Raw genomic sequence first — 463 nt, forward strand, 5'->3', positions numbered from 1 at the left:
AAAAAAAAAAAAAAAAAAAAAAGTGGAACTCGTGAGATTCGTCGAATTGGAATCGCCTTTTTTTTTTATGGTTCTGACGAGTCGATGACTCGGTTTATGAGTCAACCGATTTACCTACAATTGGAGGACAAAGAGAGGATATAAAAAAAAAAAGTTGCTTCTTCAGTTTTTTTTAATGAATTAGTCTGAGAGAGAGACTCTCCTAACACAAACCAAGAAGAGGTCGTCTAAAAAAACTCTAATTTTCCTAATTTTGCGACACGTGTAATTTGTAAATTGGAAATTTTGGGACATCTTTTGACAAATGTTAAAATTTCCATCATTTTTACTATATAAAAGGTAAGTGTGTGGGTTACACATTAATGAAAAAGACATTGCCATTTTTCTTACAAATATACTAAAAATTCAAAAAACTATGTAATGGATGTTTGGTTTTTAGTATAATATAGTATTAACAAGGGAA

At 29.8% G+C, this 463-nt stretch overlaps 1 protein-coding gene across 1 annotated transcript in view; it reads right to left on the bottom strand.

The window, feature by feature from the left end:
• The window catches only part of LOC104783935 (UPF0496 protein At3g49070-like), a 2,000-nt gene continuing 1,631 nt past the window's right edge, over positions 95 to 463 (bottom strand). Inside the window, exon 3 of the mRNA XM_010509030.1 lies at positions 95 to 114. Within this exon, the coding sequence (XP_010507332.1) occupies positions 95 to 114 (20 nt within the window). The remainder of the gene's footprint in view (positions 115 to 463) is intronic.

The sequence above is a fragment of the Camelina sativa genome, chromosome 4 (genome assembly GCF_000633955.1).
Source record: "Camelina sativa cultivar DH55 chromosome 4, Cs, whole genome shotgun sequence".
NCBI classification, from domain to species: domain Eukaryota; kingdom Viridiplantae; phylum Streptophyta; class Magnoliopsida; order Brassicales; family Brassicaceae; genus Camelina; species Camelina sativa.